General features: G+C 39.1%; 1 protein-coding gene across 2 annotated transcripts in view; it reads right to left on the bottom strand.

Annotated features, from left to right (window-relative positions):
* The window catches only part of LOC144591208 (serine/threonine-protein kinase Nek7-like), a 53,636-nt gene that overhangs the window by 25,100 nt on the left and 7,617 nt on the right, over window positions 1-20,919 (bottom strand). For both annotated transcript variants that reach the window (XM_078395497.1, XM_078395496.1), the window contains 2 exons: window positions 5,481-5,621; window positions 1,886-1,948 (listed from right to left, as the gene is read on the bottom strand). In XM_078395497.1, the coding sequence (XP_078251623.1) occupies window positions 1,886-1,948; window positions 5,481-5,621 (204 nt within the window). The remainder of the gene's footprint in view (window positions 1-1,885; window positions 1,949-5,480; window positions 5,622-20,919) is intronic.

Genomic DNA, 20,919 nt, shown 5'->3' on the forward strand with positions numbered 1-20,919 from the left:
CAACCACCTGTGTGTTCCAGGTACTCACCATCTTCTGTGTAAAAAAACTTGCCCTGCATATCTCCTTTGACTTTGCCCCTCTCACCTTAAACCTATGTTCTTTAGTATGTGATATTTCCATCGTGAGAAAAACTTTCTGACTGGTTACCCAGTCTATGCGTCCCATAATTTTATATACTTCTCTCAGGTCTCCCCTCAATCTCTGGTATTTCAGAGAAAATGATTCAAATCTGTCCAACCCTCTGGATAATATCCCCCTAATTCAGACATCATTTCTACTCTTTTCTTATCCAAGTACATGCGCAAATGCCATTTAAATGTTGTAATTGGATCTGCCTTTACCACATCCTTGGCAGCTCACTCTGCATAATCACCATCTCCATGAACAACTTAATTCTCAGATAGACACATAAAGCTGGAGTAACTCAGTGGGTCGAACAGCATCTCTGGAGAAAAGGAATAGGTGACATTTCAGGTCGAAACCCTTCTTCATATTTTCAGAACTCCTTTACAGGTTTCCCCCTCACGTTAACCTTATGCCCTCTAGTTTTAGGCTCCCCTATCCGAGGAAAAAGACGAACTATCCCTCATAAATTTATAAACTTCTAGACTCCCAAGTTCCACTGAGAATAAACTTATAACTCCAGGCCTCTTTTCCAGGCAACATCCTGGTGAATCCCTTCTGCACTCTCGACAATGTTATTTTCTAAATGGGATGAGAATCCAGAAATCGGAGGTGTAAAGGGACTTGGGAGTGCTGGTGCAGGATTCCCAAAAAGTTAATCAGCAAGTCGAATCAATAGTAAAGAAAGCAAACTCAATGCTAGCATTTATTTCAAGAGGGCTTCTATACAAAAACAGGAATGTAATGCTGAGGCTCTGGTAAGGCGATGGTAAGGCCGCATTTGGAATATTGAGAGAAATTTTGAGCACCATATCTGAGAAAGGATGTGCTGACTCTGGAGAGGGTCCAGAGGAGGTTTACAAGAATGATCCCAGGAATGAGTAGGTTAACATATGTCAGTACTGGGCCTGTACTTGATGGAGTGAGAATGAGGGGGGACCTCATTGAAACAAACAGAATATTGAAAGGCTTGGATAGAGTGGATGTGGACAGGATGTTTCCACTAGTGGGAAAGTCTCGAACTGGAGGTCATAGCCTCAGAATTAAAGGATGTTCTTTTAGGCAGGAGATGAGGAGAAATTTCTTTAGTCAGAGGGTGGTGAATCCATGAAATTCTTTGCCACGGAAGGCTGTGGAGGCCAAGTCAGTGGATATTTTTTAAGGCAGAGATAGATAGATTCTTGATTAGTACTGGTGTCAGAGGTTATGGGGAGAAGGCAGGAGTTAGGAGGGAGAGTTAGATCAGCCAGGATTGAAAGGTGGAGTAGACTTGATGGGCTGAATGGCCTAATTCTACTCCTATCCCTTATGACCTTATGATCAACTCTTCCTTGTACTGTGTTTAAGTATATGGAGCAAATGGTTCAGTTCAATTTAACTAGCCGAAACATCAACTTGCCACGGATAAACTCATAAAGTTGCACACTACAGTACTGTCAAGATAATTCGCACTGAGTAACATGGAGGACCAGACCATAATCATAATCACAGTTGTCACAATTACAGAAGGTCTATGTTCTCACTTGCATAACACAGTGATAGAGTATAACAACGTTCATGGTAATACCGCTACAAGCTCTTACTATCAGTTTACACAATCTAAAGTATCAAGTTAGAAGATAAAGAGTTAACAAGTACTTCCTCCAGCATTTTTTGTTGCACCAACGAAAAAGTGAACACCTGGCAAACCATTAAATATCCAAAGATAGTTTAAATTATTTCTTCATGTTTCTAATTTTGTTTTGAAGATGCCTTTTTTACCTTTAGGAGATCTATTTCTTTTATGCAATCTTGACGAGCTTTGGCATCCATCATTTCAAATATCTGGAATAAAATATTAATTTCAGGTTTCCTTTTCATGTCCAATGCTTACAAATCACTAAATGATGCAGGGTTCATTCCGTTTTCTCTGCATCATTATCTGCTGTATTTTTTTAAATAATAAAACGCTGCTGCAAAAGTATGCACATGTGGTAGGAGAATATTCTAACAAATACAACTGAAAAATCTGAGCAATATTTATCCAACCAAAAGATACACAAAAATAATTTTACACCAATCAATATTGAAAGTACCCAATGAATGGCTTGGGGATGTGTTTAATATCAATGCAGTAATTTAATTACATATTACGCACAGCAAAGTGCATTATCTAAAACATGTTAATAGTCAACAGTTGTAAAGAGAGGATTTAACAGAATCATTAATTTCAAGAATTTGTAAATAGTAACAACCTACTACCCAAGACCATATAACCATATAACCATATAACAACTACAGCACGGAAACAGGCCCGTTCGGCCCTACCAGTCCACGCCGACCACTCTCCCTGACCTAGTCTCATCTACCTGCACTCAGACCATAACCCTCTAATCCCCTCTTATCCATATACCTATCCAATTTACTCTTAAATAATAAAATCGAGCCTGCCTCCACCACTTCCACCGGAAGCCCATTCCATACAGCCACCACCCTCTGAGTAAAGAAGTTACCCCTCATGTTACCCCTAAACGTTTGTCCCTCAATTCTGAAGCTATGTCCCCTTGTTGGAATCTTCCCCACTCTCAAGGGGAAAAGCCTACCCACGTCAACTCTATCCGTCCCTCTCAAAATTTAAAAAACCTCTATCAAGTCCCCCCTCAACCTTCTACGCTCCAAAGAATAAAGACCCAACCTGCTCAACCTCTCTCTGTAGCTTAAGCGCTGAAACCCAGGCAACATTCTAGTAAATCTCCTCTGTACCCTCTCCATTTTGTCGACATACTTCCTATAATTTGGCGACCAGAACTGCACACCATACTCCAGATTCGGCCTCACCAATGCCCTGTACAATTTTAACATTACATCCCAACTTCTATACTCGATGCTCTGATTTATAAAGGCAAGCATACCAAACGCCTTCTTCACCACCCTATCCACATGAGATTCCACCTTCAGGGAACAATGCACAGTTATTCCCAGATCCCTCTGTTCCACTGCATTCCTCAATTCCCTACCATTTACCCTGTACGTCCTATTTTGATTTGTCCTACCAAAATGCAGCACCTCACACTTATCAGCATTAAACTCCATCTGCCATCTTTCAGCCCACCCTTCCAAAAGGCCCAAGTCTCTCTGTAGACTTTGAAACTCTACTTCATTATTAACTACACCACCTATCTTAGTATCATCTGCATATTTACTAATCCAATTTGCCACACCATCATCCAGATCATTAATGTAAATGACAAACAACAGTGGACCTAACACAGATCCTTGGGGTACTCCACTAGACACTGGCCTCCAACCAGACATACAATTGTCAACCATTACCCTCTGGTATCTCCCATTCAGCCATTGTTGAATCCATCTTGCAACCTCACTATTAATACCCAACGATTTAACCTTCTTAATCAACCTTCCATGTGGAACCTTGTCAAATGCCTTACTGAAGTCCATATAGACAACATCCACAGCCTTGCCCTTATCAATTTCCCTGGTAACCTCTTCAAAAAATTCAAGAAGATTAGTCAAACATGACCTTCCAGGCACAAATCCATGTTGACTGTTTCTAATCAGGCCTTGTTTATCCAAATAATTATATATATTGTCCCTAAGTATCTTTTCCATTAATTTTCCCACCACAGACGTCAAACTAACAGGTCTATAATTGCTAGGTTTACTTTTAGAACCTTTTTTTAAACAAAGGCACAACATGTGCAATGCGCCAATCTTCCGGCACCATCCCCGTTTCTAATGACGTTTGAAATATTTCCGTCATAGCCCCTGCTATTTCTGCACTAACTTCCCTCAATGTCCTAGGGAATATCCTATCAGGACCTGGAGACTTATCCACTTTTATATTGCTTGTCAGGGAGGATATCACAGCAGTGCTTTGGCAGGACAGACTAGAAGGCTCGATTAGGGAGGCTCCTCTTCTTTAATCCTCATAATTTCCATCACTACTCTACTTGTTTCGCTTACCTCACATAATTCAATATCCTTCTCCTCGGTGAATACCGAAGAAAAGAAATTGTTTAATATCTCCCCCATTTCTTCCGGCTCAGCACATAGCTGTCCACTCTGACTCTCTAATGGACCAATTTTATCCCTCGCTATCCTTTTGCTATTGACATATCTGTAGAACCCCTTGGGGTTTACTTTTACATTACTTGCCAAAGCAGCCTCATATCTTTTTTTCGCTTTTCTAATTTCCTTCTTAAGATTCCTTTTACATTCTTTATATTCCTCAAGAACCTCATTTACTCCCTGCCGCTTATATTTATTGTATATCTCCCTCTTTTTCCGAACCGTGTCCAATTTCCCTGGAAAACCACGGCTCTTTCAAATTATTATTCTTTCCTTTCCACCGAACAGGGACATAAAGACTCTGTACTCTCAAAATTTCACCTTTAAATATCCTCCATTTCTCTATTATATCCTTTTCATAAAACAAAAAGTTCCATTTCACTCCTTTTAAATCCTTTCTCATCTCCTCAAAATTAGCCTTTCTCCAATCCAAAATCTCAACCCTTGGTCCAGATTTGACCTTCTCCATAATTATATTGAAACTAATGGCATTGTGATCACTAGACCCAAAGTGCTCCTCAACACATACCTCCGTCACCTGACCCGTCTCATTTCCTAACAGGAGGTCCAACACTGGTAGGTACCTCTACTTATTGCTGCAAAAAACTATCCTGCACACATTTTACAAACTCCAAACCATCCAGCCCTTTAACAGAATGTGATTCCCAGTCTATATACGGAAAATTGAAATCACCCACAATCACTACTCTGTGCTTACTACTAATATCTGCTATCTCCTTACATATTTGCTCTTCCAATTCTCGTTCCCTATTTGGCGGTCTATAATACACCCCTATAAGTGTTGCTAAACCTTTCTCATTTCTGAGTTCCACCCAAACAGCCTCCCTAATCGAGCCTTCTAGTCTGTCCTGCCAAAGCACTGCTGTGATATCCTCCCTGACAAGCAATGCAACACCCCCACCTCTTGCCCCTCCGATTCTATCACATCTGAAACAATGAAATCCTGGAACATTTAATTGCCAATCGCAACCCTCCTGCAACCATGTTTCACTGATCGCCACAACATCATACTTCCAGATGTCAATCCAGGCTCTAAGCTCATCCACCTTTCTTACAATGCTCCTAGGAAGGTTTTTCAATTGCTTCTGGGAGAATTAGTTATCATTATTTTACTTAAACATAGATGCATTATTTTTTCCAATATTCCCTCCTTGTACCTAGATATACTATATTGTTAGGTCAGACATCAAGTAGATTCTGATTTATGTACCTACAACGTTTGACTGTTGTGGTTCACGGCCAATTATGATCATCCAAGTGTACATACCTGCACTTTCTTCAGAGCTACAGGCATCCCATCTAGTAGGCAGGATGCTCGATAGACTTCACTAAATTGTCCGCGGCCAATCTTTTTCACTATTTGGAAATTTCCCAGTGTATTGAGGCCCAAATCAGGACACAGAGGTTTCTATGAACATGAGAAGTACATGAAGTTAAACACTGCAGCACGCAGAACCTTTGCATTAATATAAAGATTAAAATCGTATTCAACTCTGTGGATTTCTCTCAAGGTTTTTATTGTAATTGGACTTGTGTTGCCTGGTATCAGTTCAAGGCGTTGTCTGAAATGCAATGATAACGTTATCATGAAGCCGGTCGAGCAGCCAAACTCAGAGAAAAAACTGCGGAATGGAAACCAATTTTTAAAAATGAATTTGAAAGATTTGAGTGCACAAAATAATGATTGGAATAAAAATTCTAAACTGTGTAGATACAAGGAACTGAAGATGCTGGTTTACAAAAATTACAAAATGCTGGACAAGCAGCATCTTTGGAGAACATGGATAAGTGATGTTTTGGGTCAAGTCAGAAGAAGGATCCCAAACCAAAACGTCACCTATTCATGCTTCCCAGAGATGCTGCCTGATCTGCTGAGTTACTCCACCACTTTGTCTTTCTTTGTAAGCCAGCATCTTCAGTTCCTTGTATCTACACAGTTTAAAAAAAAATAAAATACCATTTGTGATACTTCAGTGAAAATAATTTACAAGTTGAGTGGGTGAGTATTAAATAACTGACAGCAACGTCTGGGGTTCCACCACTGCGTCTTTATGCTCCAGTTGTTTTGTTGATTTGTTGCTAATTTTCATTTAATATCAAAATAGTAATTTAATTAGCAAATATTCTTGGTTATTAAGTTTTATTCCAAAACAATTTGATTATTCATCTAATTATAGTATATTAGATTACATTCTTCACAATTTTCTATTTGCCATTTGAATTCTTCATAATTTTCTATTTGAACCTCCCTTAAATCTGTCTACGTTCCTTCCTTCCTCAGTCAATGCCAATCTCATCTTGTTTTTCATTCCGTGCAAGTTTTGGATCCAATCGTTTCCAGCCTACTTGAATATTGGGCCAGTGCCTGCCTATCCCTTCCCCCAAACTTGCCCTTGCATTCTTCAACCCAGACATTCTCTGAATCTATACAAGTAACTGCTAAGAAAAATGTTAAATAAACATTCGACCACTGTATCAAACGATTTAATACCAAATGTAAAAGTTAATGCACAAATGTACAATAATTCCACCAATAGGTGAGAAGAGATACTTTAAATATCAAAATTTAAAGATAGGTTCTACCAAAGGATTCCAGTAATCAACATGAGCATTGCTCACTTCAGATGCTGACAGATTTGCTCCTTATTCCCACAATTCATGTTTACAAAATTTTCAAATCCAGTTTAAAAAAAAAAGTGCTTCTTAATCATGTGAGTAGTTTCAGGTATGTTATGTTGATGCATCAACACAACATACACACGAGGAGCTAGATACAGTTCTCTTTTAATATATAAAACATGGACCTAGTCTGAAAACAAATGGAAATACAATTGATCAGTCTGGGATGAGTTTTAAATCCCACATGACAGACAGCATATGCCTTAAAAAAGGAAATTCTGTAAAGATTAATGTTTTTTGACAGATGCAGAACTCTTGCATTTAACACCACTGTGTTCCCTGCATTCACTAAAAATAAAATCACACAAATTTTGTAAGTAGGTACAAACGCTATACCGCAAAACAAATTCAACCAACGAATTCAATCATGTAGTAAACATGCATTTTGAACAATGTTATTTATTTAATACGTACTATTTTATACGATATGGGAGCATTGTAAACTATCAGTTACCACAAATCATTGGAACACCAGAGAATAGTTGAAACATTCCCCATATTTTGTGTTTTCTTTAAGGCAAATAATAATCTTCCACTTCCATCTCCCACTTTAGATAAAAAATTTAAAAAAACAGCAACTTGATCCCAGGGTTTGTAGGGATGGTTCACTTCCAACTAGCCATTTATGACCAGTTACACTTAAGTTGGTGGGTGGTGGATATAAAATCAACCTTGTATTCTATCATTCAGCACCACAGCGCAGTAAAAATAACTCCAAATTGGCGTGAGTGATGTTGATTAATTTCTGTCAGGTTCTAGGCTTTTTAAACGCAGTAGCACTCAAGATATTTATGCATGTACAGAATATGCAACCAGACCCAGACCCTCGTTAGATTAATAAGACCCAGACTATCGTTAGATTAATAAGTGAAAAGTGAAAAGTTTAATATTGTACATTTTTAAAGTAAAAGTAACATTTCAAAAAGCAAGCTCCAAAATGATTGCTTTGGCAACCACATAACTTCCCTCGTCCTGATTAAAGGAATTCATTCAGAGACAATGTGGCAAATGTGTAAACAGATTACTTGTCCATTTGGAATTTGTTTTACAAAGCAAAATGGTCATGATGACAGATTCAAAAGAATCAACACTCCGATTTAAATTAGATTTCTGGAAATAGAAAGCGACGTTCATGTGTATCTATTTTTTTTATATAAGCAATGCAATTTGAAAACGATTAGCAGCTCCCATCAGTAAAAACAAAGCAAATAGGACAACAAAGAGGAAAAGTCAACATTTAAAAACTACAGTGCACTCCATAATGTTTGGGACAAAGACCCATCATTTATTTATTTGCCTCTGTGCTCCACAATTTGAGACTTGCAATAGAAAAAAAATCACATGTGGTTAAAGTGCATATTGTCAGATTTTATTAAAGGGTATTTTTATACATTTTGGTTTTACCATGTAGAAATTATAGCTGTGTTTATACATGGTCCCCCCATTTCAGGGCATCATAATGTTTGGGACACATGGCTTCACAGGTGTTTGTAATTGCTCAGTTGTGTTTAAATGCCTCCTTAATGCAGGTATAAGAGAGCTCTCAGCACCGAGTCTTTCCTCCAGTCTTTCCATCACCTTTGGAAACCTTTATTGCCGTTTATCAACATGAGGACCAAAGTTGTGTCAATGAAAGTCAAATAAGCCATTATGAGACCAAGAATCAAGAATAAAACTGTTAGAGACATCAGCCAAACCTTAGGCATACCAAAAATCAACAGTTTGGAACATCATTAAAAAGAAAGAGAGCACTGGTGAGCTTACTAATCGTATAGGGACTGGCAGGCCAAGGAAGACCTCCACAGCTGATGACAGAAGAATTCTCTGTCCAACAGATTAGAAACACTCTTCAGGAGTCAGGTGCTGATATGTCAATGACCACTGTCCGCAGAAGACTTCATGAACAGAAATACAGAGGCTACACTGCAAGATGCAAACCACTGGTTAGCTGCAAAAATAGGATGGCCAGGTTGCAGTTTGCCAAGAAGTACTAAAAAGAGCAACCACAGTTCTGGAAAAAGGTCTTGCGGACAGATGAAACGAAGATTAACTTATATTAGAGTGATGGCAAGAGTAAAATATGGAGGAGAGAAGGAACTGCTCAAGATCCAAAGCATACCAGCTCATCTGTGAAACACAGTGGTGGGGGTGTTATGGCCTGGGCATGTATGGCTGCTGAACGTACTGGCTCACTTTGATGATACAACTGCCTGAGGTAGTAGCATAATGAATTCTGAAGTGTATAGACATATCCTATCTGCTCAAGTTCAAACAAATGTTTCAAACCTCATTGGCCGGCAGTTAATTCTACTACAAGACAATGGTCCCAAACATACTGCTAAAGCAACAAAAGAGATTTTCAAAGCTAAAAAATGGTCAATTCTTGACTGGCCAAGTCAATCACCCGATCTGAACCCAATTGAGCATGCCTTTTATATGCTGAAGAGAAAACTGAAGGGGACTAGCCCCCAAAACAAGCATAAGCATAAGATGGCTGCAATACAGGCCTGGCAGAGCATCACCAGAGAAGACACCTGGCAACTGGTGATGTCCATGAATCACAGACTTCAAGCAGTCATTGCATGCAAAGGATATGCAACAAAATACTAAACATGACTACTTTCATTTACATGATATTGCTGTGTCCCAAACATTATGGTGCCCTGAGATGGGGGGAATTATGTATAAACACTGCTGTAATTTCTACATGGTGAAACCAAAATGTATAAAAATGGCCTTTATTAAAATCTGACAATGTGCACTTTAACCACATGTGATTTCTTTCTATTGCAAATCTCAAATTGTGGAGTACAGAGGCAAATAAACAAATGATGGGTTTTTGTCCCAAACATTATGGAGGGCACCGTACATGAGAAGCCACTGCCACCCATCAATTATATTACATAGTATTTGAAAATACAGAGTGACCAATGTTAAAAATAAGTATATATTGTTTTTGTTATTTCAGAATTTGGGTATTTTACATTCATTAAGGAGATGTAATCTACAGCAAATTTTTTGTCTTATTGGCGTATGTGATAACTTGACAAATGTTAGCATCAGCTTTTGAGGAACTCTGACAACCGCATGCTGAGAGGAAAGTCTCACTAATGTGTTCTGGCATGCAAGTCTGTAATCACACATTTACATATGCAATGACCTACATTTGCATGTCAGATCACACACTGTCTTGGTTTATTAAAGCCACGCACCTCCCAGTGCACTGTGAAGACATTGGTGATATAAGGCCAGAGGGTGGTGTTTCTTGGCAGCTGAGGGACAAACTGCCACCTAGGATTAGGCTGATACAGGCTGAGCATTAGACACTTCATTAGAGGTAATCTGTTTAACAGTGGGCAGTGTATGTAAACTTCACAGCCTATTTGCAGCACCTTTTCCTCCCATGGCCTCTCTTCAAAAGGCCAGAGAGGCTGAGCGACAGCTCGTCTCATTTGCTGCCTTGTCCTGTCATACAATTTAGACATGGAGAGCTGACGTGAGGAACAACATAACTGTACATTCCTAACCACCACTGGGTCACTTTTATTCACAATACATTTTGCTTGTTTCTCGTTCCAAATTCTGAATTTTGGACCAACAAGGGCTTTCATTCAGGTCACTGCTGTGTGACTCTAAAAGCTTTTTCATTTCATGTTAATGCAAGCAACACTACTCAAACCTAATAAACACAATTCAAATTTTGTGAGATGTTTAGATATCCAATTTTTACAAAAATTTGCATCCTGCAAAAAAATCCATTTACAGAATTTAACAGCTGATATTACTGGAAAATTAATAATTTAATATTTCAGAATTTATTCATTTATGGAGTTTAAACCAGAACATATGTCAGATATGACATGAATTTTTAAAAGACATGGGAACCGACACTCTGCACAAAGTCACTGTCATTTCCTTTCTGTAGCACTACATTATAATTGCTTTTTGTAATCACTCCTTAGGCCAATGCCCTATGATGAGAATAAAACTCAAGACGTTTAGGCCAAAATTGTAAAGGGAGCTACAAATTCCAAGCAATCACATAATAAACATTGCAGTACAATTTTGATCAAGCCATCTAAGCAAGGTGAACCAAAAGTGTATTCAGTGTTCAACTTCAGAAGTGAATTAAACTCCTGGTGAAATACACCAACAACATTATCTTAGCTCATCAGTAACAAAAGTACCTATTTCCTGATAGATCTCATCTATGGCTTCTTCCACTGGCAAAAATTACAAATACAGAAAAACATAAATCAATTAATCCCTTGTAATTCAGTGTATTTATTGCAGTAAAATCTCCTGTTTGTATCCCTGTCATATTTCAAAATACTAGCCACACCACGTCACTGTACTACTTACTATAGAAAGAAACAAAAGATTGTACACATCTCAGCTCACTGAGAGCAGCTAGCAAACTCCTGGGGAATCCATTAAGAAGTCAACAACAGTAAACATAGCATAAAAATGATGTGCCAGCTTTGCACGCTGTAATATAATCATACGGTGATGATGAAATTCTAAACTGCTTGAGCTGTAGTCTCTCAGCTCAGGAAATAATCAGAACGCCTAAAGTGTGTTGTAACCTTGTAATACAGTCTCACCATGGCAAATTAAAAAGCCACTATATCACTGTGAGAGACCTCAAGGAATCAGCATACATTAGTTTGGAACAAAGGACTCTTCACACTCCAATGCATCATCAGAAATATCACAATGAACTATTAGGATAAATTGGCAACCATCTTTGTGCCATTAACGTGGCACAGATAAGCATCCAGGTACACTACTGAGACAAAGCAGCAAATTCAGGTAAAATCACTCTCTTAAAATTATAAATCAATAATGCAAAGTAAGTTGGAATTGCACACCCTCATACTCCTGTTCATTTTGCAAATGACGAAGCCAAATTACTGGTTTAACAAGCTGCAGATAGAAAGGAAAATACCATAACCGCTTTATTCTGAAAAGATTGTGCAGATCGTATGAGAGGTATCATTTCGCACTCAGATCACATGGTCTTTGCTAAGTTCCCAATGCAGTAATGCCAAATGTCAGTTAAGATTTTGACTAATTATGAAATGGTCAGCCTCAAGCAACGGATAATGTAGCAAAGGTTAAGTAATTCTAAATATCATTAACTTGGGTGCGAATGAGATCAGATCAAATGTTGTCATGACAACTGCAAATAGCTTTATGCCAGAAGTTGCAGAAAAGTACTTATTTCAGTCAACGCCACTATATTCAACCCAAGTGGACCTAACTTTTTTCCCCCCAGTTCTATCCCTTTAATTAAAATCTAACATTAAGTTAGATCTGAAAAAAAAAACTACTGGGTTGTAGACATGAATATGTATTTCAAGAAAAAGATTTGCACGGTCTCACTGCTATTGACCCTTGAGCATTCTTAGACTGCAAATATTAAACCACTATTATCTTTCCAATACAACGTATAAAACAGGCAGCAATATGATCAATGCCATAGTGAATAGCAAAAGATGCATTCCAAGTAAAATTTCTGGTGATGTAAAATTACAAGAGTAAGCATGGAGTTTATGACTAATGGACTTAGGATTTACATGAAACTCAAATATGATTAGAGTTCAATGATCCATTTTTATAGTATGTATGGGTAAGGTAAGTGTTCATTATTTTTTCAGCTACTGGTCCTTTCCACTCACTGGAGTTATGTGATACAAGGAATCCAGAGACAGGTCAGCAGATTTATTTTAGCATGTTGCTGCTGTTCTCATGTTAGTAACTAAAAATAGCCTGCTCCTCAGTGAAGGCAATTAAAATGCAGAAATGGTAGAAACACAGTCAACTCCCAGAATTTTTTTATTTTTTTTAACATCTTTGCTAGCTCAAATCCCTCAAGCTAAATTAGCAAAGTCCGTGCAAAGTAAAATGTTCAGGTCACATATAAACATCTTGCTACATATAATCAATGCAAATTTATCAAACAGAAAGGATGTTTGGTAGAAGCAATAACCAGTATAAACTGCTTTTTGAATGTGGTGCTGAGGCTTGATTATAGAGCGATAGAGTCACGCAGCACAGAAGCAGGCTCTTCGGCCCGACCTGCCCACAAGTTTTATTATTAAAGTGCTTTCAAATAGTTCTCAAAATATTGCAGAGGCTTGCTAAAATTCCCATCCATCCAAAGATGAATCACTATACCTATTTGGAAAGAAACCAATGGCGTGTTACTCGGTAAAGGTCAGCTTACTTTCGATATAAACTTGAGTGATCATACAATGTTATGGAAATTACAAACGGCCTTGATTGCACTCGGGACCGAGCACAAAATTGTTTACTTAAGTCACTTATTGCGTAAGACGGGGAGTATCTGTATATTCAAAACCTATGGCTCTATGATAATAAACTAAACTAAGTATGACTAGAGTTTATAATACACCTCAAAGCTTGCTGCTCCAGAATGCTTGCTGTCAGCAACTCTTGTTTCAAGTTATTCAGGTCTTTCGCATCTCCCCTTTTCCTAGATTTTCACCATTCTGACAATAATCTCCCTTGGATTTCTCAAACCTTATTCATCCATGTTGCACTGCACCTGCCATGCATTTGGCTACACACCCAATCTGTCTAATTTGTAATAAAGTATTTTCCCATCTCCCTCTTATCCTTCATAACCCAACCCTCAGCTTTGTATCACGTACAGACTCAGAGATCTTACATTTAGTTTATTCTACCTGACTTGAAAACTACAGACACTGCTTCCTGCTTTTATTTAAGATATCCAGTATATCCCCTCTCACCTTAAACCCACGTCCTCTGGTTCTTGATTCCCTTGCTCTGGGGCAAAGACAGTGTGTTGTACTCTAACTATTCGAAACCTTATCTATTATTAATGTGTTGTGAAAGGCATCAAACTTCCTGTGAGTCGAACCAAGGCCCTCTGAAGTAATTTGGATTGTTTGGACCTCCCAAAAACTTAAGTTGTCCACTGCTGTTTTACATCTGCCTCAGGACTCCCAGTTTACAATTCATCCCTGGACAGCATCTCTGACAGTGCAGCACTCTATCAGCAAAGCACTTAAGGTATATCCAGTTACATACCTAATCATTAAATTTTGAATCGACGAACATTTCTAATTTACTAAAGGAAAAAAAAACCTTCTAGTTTCTTTTTTCACATTTTTATGCTCAACCAAGCCTGCTCTACCCATTAAAGATACTCAGTTAAAATCTATAAAAATTTTGCATTTATCATTGCTAAGTGAATGTTGTTAAATTGAGTGTCTATTTAACAAGCCTTAAGAGAGATAAACCAGTGTGGCTTCCGAACTAATCAATCAAATCAGGCACCCATTCAACGTGTTAGATCTTCAAATTGTGGGAGCAACAATAAATCTCAAAACTACTTCTATTTTATAACTAAGCCAATCAGCTAAAACAACTTTTGACAAGTCAACACACCAGCTTTATAACCAACCAAGAATTAAGATTAACTTTAGATAGGGAGCCCCGACCGCCCCGACGTGGCAACTCCAACAGCCTGACCGCGGGAGAAGACGGCAGGGAAGAGAAAAAAGACATTTTGGCCTTCCATCACAGTGAGGAGGGACTGGAGGAGACTCACTGTGATGGATGTTTCTTTTTGTTTGGTGTTAGTTGTGATTGTATGTGTTATTGCATTTTTATTGATTATTCTTATTGGTCTTATTGTTCAACTGCAGGTAATGTTTCATTTCACTACACATTTATGTGTATGTGACAAATAAACGACTATTGACTATTGAGATTGCTGTTGAACAAGTTTAAATTTATTATCAGTAAACCTTCTTTACAAAAACAGTTAATTTTCATTTACCCTTTAAAAAAAAGTGGAATTGGTCTCCTCCATTGCCAGAGTTAGACCACACACAAACCGGAGGAAAAGCACCTGCTTGGGGAGCTTACAACCAACGGAATGAGCATTGAATTCTACAATTTTAGATAACCTCTATCGACACCCCTCTCCCCCTCCCTTCTGTCCCCCAAGCTCCCACTTACTCCACCCTCCCCCCCCCCTTTACTCTCCCCTCCCTCCACTGTGCCCCACCTGGACTTGAACTTACTTTTCCCTTCCCCCTAAATTCTTTCTTCTGGCCTCACAATTTGCAACTTTTCAATCCCATCTCACACCTTCCTTCTGCTTTAATCTCTCGCCTTTGTTCCAACCATCTGCCTACCAAATACTTTCCTCGCCTGGGACACCTGCCATGCTTTGTCCTGCCTCTCACCTCTCCCGCCTTTCTTTTCCGCCATACAATCAGTCTGAAGAAGAGTCTGAACCCAAGACGTTATCTACCTATGTACCCCAGAGATGTTGACTGACCCGCTGACTTACTCCAGCAATTTACGACTTTTGAATGGGCTAGTATTTACTTACTTCTATCAAAGATGCATGCTGCATCAACTTCAGACTGCAGATGCCTGTTTAAATGCAATTTTCAAAAGCCACCAACATTGTTGTCCATGGTGCTCTACATTAGCATCTCACTGTTTTTCTCATCGATGACATGCACTAAATGGTGGGCTTCATTGTGTGCAATTTTTTGGGTCATTTCAAGTGCAACTATCCTTTTAATAATGTTATATACTTTTCACAAATGTTGATCATAGAGTCATAGAGTGATACAGTGGGGAAACAGGCCCTTCGGCCCAACTCGCCCACACCGGCCAACAATGTCCCAGCTACACTAGTCCCACTTGCCTGCGCTTGGTTCATATCCCTCCAAACCTGTCCTATCCATGTATCTGTCTAACTGTTTCTTAAACTATGGCATAGTCCCAGCCTCAACCTCCTCCTCTGGCAGCTTGTTCCATACACCCACCACCCTTTGTGTGAAAAAGTTACCCCTAGGATTCTTATTAAATCTATTCCCCATTACCTTGAACCTATGTCCTCTGGTCCTCGATTCCCTTAATCTGGGCAAAAGACTGTGCATCTACCCAATCTATTCCTCTCATGATTTTGTACACCTCTATAAGACCACCCCTCATCCTCCTGCGCACCATGGAATAGAAACCCAGCCTACTCAACCTCTCCCTATAGCTCACATCCTCTAGTCCTGGCAACATCCTTGTAAATCTTTTCTGAATCGTTTCAAGCTTGACAATATCTTTCCTATAACATGGTGCCCAGAACTGAACACAATATTCTAAATGCAGTCTCACCAATGTCGTATACAACTGCAACATGATCTCCCAACTTCTATACTCAGTACTCTGACTGACGAAGGCCAAAATGCCAAAAGCCTTTTTGACCACCTTATCGACCTGCGACTCGACCTTCAAGGAACCATGCGCCTTTACTCCTAGATCCCTCTGCTCTACAACACTACCCAGAGGCCTACCATTTATTGTGTAGGTCCTGCCCTTGTTCTGACGTCCCAAAATGTAACACCTTACTTACACTTCTCTGTATTAAATTCCATCAACCATCCCTCCGCCCACCTGGCCAATCGATCCAGATCCTGCTGCAATCGTTCACAACCATCTTCACTATCTGCAAAACCACTAACTTTTGTATCATCAGCAAACTTGCTAATCTTGCCCTGTATGTTTTCATCCAAATAATTTTCTTGTACTGGATTTGACAGTGCATTTACCCTTCACTGAATTTCCATTACTTCTCAATCCTTGAATCTGATCAAGGAAATACTGTTTTCTCTGTTCACTCGAATCATTGTACTATTGTGAACTTGCACCTTCAGCAACTTATGTTGTGAACTGAAGAGGACAGGGAAAAGTCAAACCAGTGCCGTATAATGGGCGGCTTGATTGTAATCATGTACAGTCTTTTCATTGACTGGATAGCACAGAACAAAAGCTTTTAACTGAACCTCAGTGCGCATGACAATAATAAACTGAACTAAACTCATCCAATACCTCAGAATTCTCAGTATTGCATGATCACATTATCGACTGCAGATATGTACAATATGGCAAACACTTATTTTTTAGTTTAGGGATACGGCGCAGAAACTATCCTACACAGACTAGGGACAATTTTATTTTACATTTACACCATGCCAATTAACCTACAAAACTGTATGTCTGGAGTGTGGGAGGAAACCAAAGAGCTCGAAGAAATCCCACACAGGTCACGGGGAGAACGTACAAACTGCATACAGACAAGCACCTGTAGTCAGGATCAAACTCAGGTCTCTGGCACTGTATGGCAGTAGCTCTACCACTACGCCACCCTAATATTGAGCCTGCACTAATTCTCAGCGAACCAACAAATAAAACTACAATTTATATTGGGGCGGCACGGTAGCGCAGCGGTAGAGTTGCTGCCTTACAGCGAATGCAGCGATGGAGACCCGGGTTCGATCCCGACTACGGATTTTGTCTGTACGGAGTTTGTACGTTCTCCCCGTGACCTGTGTGGGATTTCTCCTAGATCTTCGGTTTCCTCCCACACTCCAAAGATGTACAGGTTTGTAGGTTAATTGGCTTGGTAAATGTAAAAATTGTCCCTAGTGGGTATAGGATAGTGTGTTAATGTGCGGCGATCGCTGGTCGGCACGGATCTTTTGGGCCGAAAGGGCCTGTTTCCGTGCTGTATCTCTAAAATATGTATATCTGAACATTTTAGAAAATTCCGTAATTATGGAAAAGTAGATACTTAGACTTAAATACATTTTTTGACCAATTGTTATTCTTTTTAATATTAGATGAAATGCAAAAATCTCCCTCAGGTTCATTAAAAGTGTTATATTCCATTCTTTGACCCCTGATGAAATGGGAATTTAGGTCATCTGTAAAGCAGCTATACAATATAATCTGTGGTGGAAACACGAAGGATAACTGAGCACATGAATTATCATCTTAATTTTAAAGCAGCAAATTGTTCTATTGGGAGTAGTTAAATTATGATTTACAGCCACATAATTTATAACCTTTCCCACACAGTAAATTAGAAAGACGCTTCCTTTCTGTTTAAAATTCCAATTCCCAATATTGTACAAATATATCATTTAGAACTTACTGAACAATTAAAGAGCACCAGGATAATTATATTGGCACTTAAAATATTACTGAGCGAGACAAAGAATTATAATATATTTCAAAAACAATTGAAGTACATAGTAAACTATGTACTACAAAGTAAAATTGCAGTATTCATTTTCACAACCGGCCAAAGAACTACATTTTATAGAACTGAACAGCACTGGAACAGGCCCAGCAGCCCACAATGTGAGTGTCGAACATGCTGCCAAGTTCAACTGATCTCATCTGCCTGCAATAACCCATATCCCTCCATCCACGGCATTTCCATGTGCCCATCTAAAAATCTCAAATGCCACTGTCGTATCTGCCTCCACCTCCACCACCACCCCTGGCAGCGCGTTCCAGGAACCCGCTACGCTCTGGATAAAAATAAACTTGCTCCGCACATCTCCTTTAAACTCTGCCCCTCTCACGCTAAAGCTATGCCCTCTAGCTTTTGACATTTCCGCCCTGGGGAAAAAGACTCTGAATGTCTACCCACTCTATGCCTCTCATAATAATATATACTTCTATCTGGTCAACACGAGTAAAGTCTTAAAATATTTCCAAGTTCTCACACATAGGTCTTCTGATTGGCCTATAAAATAATAACTCATCTAGAACTTAAGTGTCTTCCATCTCTTTTTAAAAATATAATTAAAATTAGAATTTCAAAAATGTCTAACAAAACAGATTTGGAGATTGTCAGGGTTGTTTTGAGTTTGAAATAATTACATTGTTAGCACTGGAAAGAATTCTCATTTATTCTATTTTTTCACACCATCCTCCTCGACCACCTCCATCTTTATCCCCAATAAAAAACAAGGCTAATTACAGCACTACATTTAGGATTACATAACTTTGTCTGCTGCTCCCTTTCTTTTCCTTGACCAAATTTCCCCCAATATTCCCACTGTGAATCTGCATTTTTCCCAATATTCCAGACCATCTTCTGCCTTGCAGTTCCCAAGCTTACCTTGTCCTTATTTTACTCCCTCAATGATATTCTAATGAAATTGGTGACCACCCAGCTTCATTGCTTATACTTACAATAGCTGATACGGTGCAAATGTTTTTCTTCATTTAGGGGCTGCTCCCAGCTCCCCACCCCACCCATCATAAGCCCTCCCACCAACAACAGACCGACCAGTTTGCTGCTCCTGTGTGCCTGTTTTCAGCAACTCTTGTGTGAGGTTACATATAAAAGAGTTGATGAAAGCTCAGTGACCCACTCCACAAATTTACTGTCAACGGTTTTCCGTTCAAAACGCCTACTGTTGACTCTGCTTTTTGTGATAAGATTGGAACCAGATAAGGCTGAACACTAGGGATGAGTAGAAGAGGATGCGAAGAAGGATGAGACCCAGGTTATTGCAGACTAGTGGAAAAACAAACTGGTGAACAAACTCTGCAGTACTGACACTAAATGTCCATTATCCCTTTGCATCCCTGATGCTGTCTGAACCGCTGAGATCCTTCAACGCTTTGCCTTTTTTGATCCAGATTACACCATTTGCAGTCATTTAGTGTCTCTAGTATAGAGGTTAGAAAAGGAGAGGTATAGGGGTAGAGAGGTTGGAGGGGGAGAGTAACAGGCACAGGATCAGAAATGTCAGAAACTTTGAAATGCAATTGAAAACTTGAAAAACATAACTAAACATAGATTTTCACTATTTACTGGAGATTAATGCACAAGTTCAACGCAGTCAACCTACTTCCTAAGAAGGGATTGTTCACTATCATATCAATTACTTAGTGTTTGAACAGCTAATGACAGCTGGCAAAACCCAGGCTTAATTCATCGTTAAAGTTTCAGCATTTATTATGGGCCATGGTAGTAGAACAGCTGTAATGTATAAAAATCCAAGTTAGTCCAAGCATGCTAAAAGTGGTTTGTCCAAATAATTTGTCTGGTATTCAGGCCTGGAGTGGGCCATGTCTAAGAATTGGTGGAAACATTTCACACATATTTTATTGAAATCCTATCTGTTAGTTTCTTTTAAATGGTTTGAAAAATCCTGTCATAGGAAGTAGGTTGCATGTGTTGAACTGGTACAACAATATCCAGTAAATAGTGAAAAATTATGTTTAGTTATATTTTTCAAGTTTTAAATTGCATTTCAAAGTTTATAATGAAACAAACAATTGATGAGAGAAATATTTGCAAGAGGTTAAACAAATGCCATGTGTGTTTAATGTTGGCAGTGCAGTTGGTAGAAAATGTATTCACTCGCCATGCACGAGAGAATGTTTCTGAGATTTCTGATCCTGTGCCTGTTACTCTCTTTCCTATACCTCTCCTTTTTTAACCTCTATACTAGTTTTAGCCAGACACGAGAGATCATTGTTCTCATTGAGAGATCAAGCTTCTTGCCATGCTTCTTTCATCTTGGTCTCTATTAGCGACCTCCATCTGCTATTTTCCTGGTATACCTCCTGGCACTCTCAGGGTAAAGGACGGTATCACAAAATGCTGGAGTAACTTAGCAGGTCAGGCAGCATCTAGGAGAGAAGTGCCCTTGAAATGTGCAGGTATGATATTAACCAGTAGTGCTAGCTTTAATTGATGATAGAAGGTAGATGTATAGATACAGCACAATTTTGTTCATGACCAGCATGATTATCACTAGTTGGTGGCTGAAATCATATTCATGAACTTGCAGCCAAAGTGCCAAGCCACCACTATCTGTGAACTCCCCAGACTTCAAACACTGAATAGTAGACAGAGGACATGGGTTCAAGGTGAGAGCAGAAAGATTTAATAGGAATCTGAGGGGCAACTTTTTTCCCCCCCCACGCAATGGGTGGCAGGTATACGGACTCAGGTTCCAGAGGAGAAAGTTGAGGCAGGTACTATCACAACATTTTAAAAACATTTGGACAGGTACATGGATAGGATAGGTTTAGAGAGATATGGGCCAAACACAGGCAGGTAGGACTAATATAGATGGGGCTTGATGGTTGGCTTGGGCAAGTTGGGCTGAAGGGCCTGTTTCCATGATGTACGACTCTAAGACTATAAAATA

The sequence above is a fragment of the Rhinoraja longicauda genome, unplaced genomic scaffold (genome assembly GCF_053455715.1).
Source record: "Rhinoraja longicauda isolate Sanriku21f unplaced genomic scaffold, sRhiLon1.1 Scf000691, whole genome shotgun sequence".
Classification (NCBI taxonomy): Eukaryota; Metazoa; Chordata; class Chondrichthyes; order Rajiformes; family Arhynchobatidae; genus Rhinoraja; species Rhinoraja longicauda.